The following is a 2,557-nucleotide window of genomic DNA, read 5'->3' as shown; positions in this document are numbered from 1 at the left end:
AGATTAAACTCAATGCTGTTGTGAATAATAGTACGGAGCGAATAAATCTGATCTATGCAAGACCTGTTTTTCCTGAACCCGCACTGATTCTCTCGGAGCAGTTCTTCAAGCCCCGCATTCATCCGTCGCAACACTATTATCTGATAGAGTTTTGATGCCGTGGAGCGTAGGGTAATGCCCCTGTTGTTCGAGCAGTATGATGTATCACCCTTTTTTGGGACAATAACAATGATACCCTTAACCCAATCCTCTGGCACATTCTCTGTCTCCCATACACGTGCAAACAGTTTCTCAAACAGTTTTCTCTCTGTCTAAAAGACCAGGAGCCCCATACTTCAGCTGTTCGTTGGAAATTTCATCAATTCCAGGGCTCTTGTGATTCTTCAGACTCTTAAAAGCTTCAGAGATCTCTGTTCTGCTAGGGGGTATATCACTATCACTCAGATACGGAAAACATGGTGCGACCTCTAGACTGTCTAGGTCTGAAAGGTCCACGTCCCCTATCTGCGGGTTTAGTAGTTCAGCGAAGTGCTCACCCCATCGTTTTCGTTGAGCAGCGGGGTCAGAAATCAACTTCTCGGTTTTATCTCTGACAGCAGTTGACTTCCGACTTTTCTTGCCTGACAAGGACTTGATCATCTGCCAGACCTCCCTCTGCTGACCGTGTGAAGAAGCTGTTTCCAGATCGGCTGCAACCCGTAAAGCCCAGTTCTCATCGTCCTTCTTGCAGCTCTTCTTAACACGCTTATTAGCAAGAGAATACTCAGATCTATTGAATCCATCACTTGGGCATTTCTGCTTGACCTTACTCCGCTCCGTGATGAGATCCTTTGTCTCTTGTGACAAGTGCTGCTTCTTCCTCCGGCGCGGGCGTTGACCCAAAACCTCCAAAGAAACCTCCCTGATGCCCTCCTTGACCAACTCCCACTCTCCATCCAGACTCTCTTCCACCGGTAGACCACTGAATCGGTTATGCAGTGCGATGCAATACTCCTGCACCTTAGATTGGTCACGCAGAAGCTCGATAGCTGGTGCTTTTCTATGTGACCCTTGTATCTTTTTGATTCCCATCAGTTTGATCCTCATAGGACTCTTGACCAAGTAGTGATCAGAGCCTATGTCTGCACCTCTATAAGTTCGAACATCAAGAAGAGAGTGACTCCACTTGGTAGAGATACAAACATGATCTATCTGATTGACAGTACGGCCATTGGGAGACCTCCAGGTGCCTTTATGGATGTCCTTGTGTTGAAACAATGTTCCCCCAACTGTCAACTGATACATGGCACAGAAATCCAACAGCCGAAGTCCGTTATTACTTGACGTCTCATGTAAGGACTCTCCTCCAATTACCCCAGACCAAGATGAGTTGTCGCGACCAATCTTGGCGTTGAAGTCACCAAGAAGAATCTTCACGTCGTGACTGGGTAGGCTGTCGAATGATCCACCCAACTGCTGATAAAAATCGTCCTTAACGCTATCCTGCGCATCCTCCGTAGGAGCATAGGCCACCACAACAGAAATATTGATGTGCCGACTATGTAGTCTAGCTGCTAGGATACGCTCCGACATAGGGGTGTAAGAGATAAGCGAATTCTTGACGGTTTTTGACAAAACCAACCCAACACCCTGCCTCCTATGCCCATCCGATCTCCCTGAATAAATGAACAATGACCCATTATCCAGCATTTCCTCACCAGTACCTGGTCTATGTGTTTCCGTAAGACCCAGAACATCCAACTTGTACTTAGAAACATTCTGTGACAATTCATAGAGCTTCGATGTGCTGCTTTCCAGAGACAGAACATTCCACGTCCCCAAGTTAGGTCTGTTTTTTATAAAATTGGAAGGGGATGATCTCCCTTTTTCGGCGTTCACGTTGGTGATGTGTGAACTAATAACACTGTGGCAATAAGGTGACCTCTTCGTTCTCATCTGCGTCCTGGGGTCCTTGCGGCTTTGCCCAGACCGCTTCATACTGGAATCACCGTTCCTTGCATTCCGAGAATCACTCCTATCACGGTTTTTCCTTGTTGTTTCAGTAGCGTTGTTATTTGAGGTGGAAGGGATGCTGGCCCTTCGCACCCGATGAACCGCATGCAGTCCTAACGAGACAGATGTCCCGGTTATATTTTTCGACCTGTTATACTGGTCTAGAGCCGCAGTGTTCTGTTACCGTTCACCTGTTTTAACTGGAATCACCCAGAACAGGCTACTAAGCTTAACAGTGGCACCTCGAGAAGGGTGTGGCTCTTCACCACGCACTACGGATCTTGGGCTCGGAGAGGTTGTGTAAGACACTTCACGAGCCTCTGGAGTTTTGGAAAACCCCTTAACCAACCAAATACATATAACAGCTCTTTTTAGCGTTAATGTGTGTAAACAGGATTTCAGAGTGACGGGTGACATGTTTCGTGTGGTAATGCTGAATATCCCAGGATTTCAGAGTGACGGGTGACATGTTTCGTGTGGTAAAGCTGAATATCCCAGGATTTCAGAGTGACAGGTGACATGTTTCGTGTGGTAAAGCTAAATATCCCAGGATTTCAGAGTGACA

At 46.8% G+C, this 2,557-nt stretch overlaps 1 protein-coding gene across 1 annotated transcript; it reads right to left on the bottom strand.

The window, feature by feature from the left end:
- Positions 1-291: 291 nt before the first annotated feature.
- On the bottom strand, positions 292-1,572 carry LOC134813809 (uncharacterized). The gene has a single exon (XM_063821688.1). It carries the CDS (start codon positions 1,570-1,572, stop codon positions 292-294), a length of 1,281 nt encoding a protein of 426 aa, XP_063677758.1.
- Positions 1,573-2,557: the final 985 nt, after the last annotated feature.

The sequence above is a fragment of the Bolinopsis microptera genome, chromosome 4, assembly GCF_026151205.1.
Source record: "Bolinopsis microptera isolate Bmic1 chromosome 4, MBARI_Bmic_1.0, whole genome shotgun sequence".
Classification (NCBI taxonomy): Eukaryota; Metazoa; Ctenophora; class Tentaculata; order Lobata; family Bolinopsidae; genus Bolinopsis; species Bolinopsis microptera.
The sequence above is the reverse complement of the archived record's forward strand: the minus strand, read 5'-3'. Positions and strand labels throughout refer to the sequence as shown.

Excerpts from the sequence above, each read along its gene's own strand:
- LOC134813809 (XM_063821688.1), bottom strand. The coding sequence starts at position 1,572 with ATGTCGGAGCGTATCCTAGCAGCTAGACTACATAGTCGGCACATCAAT.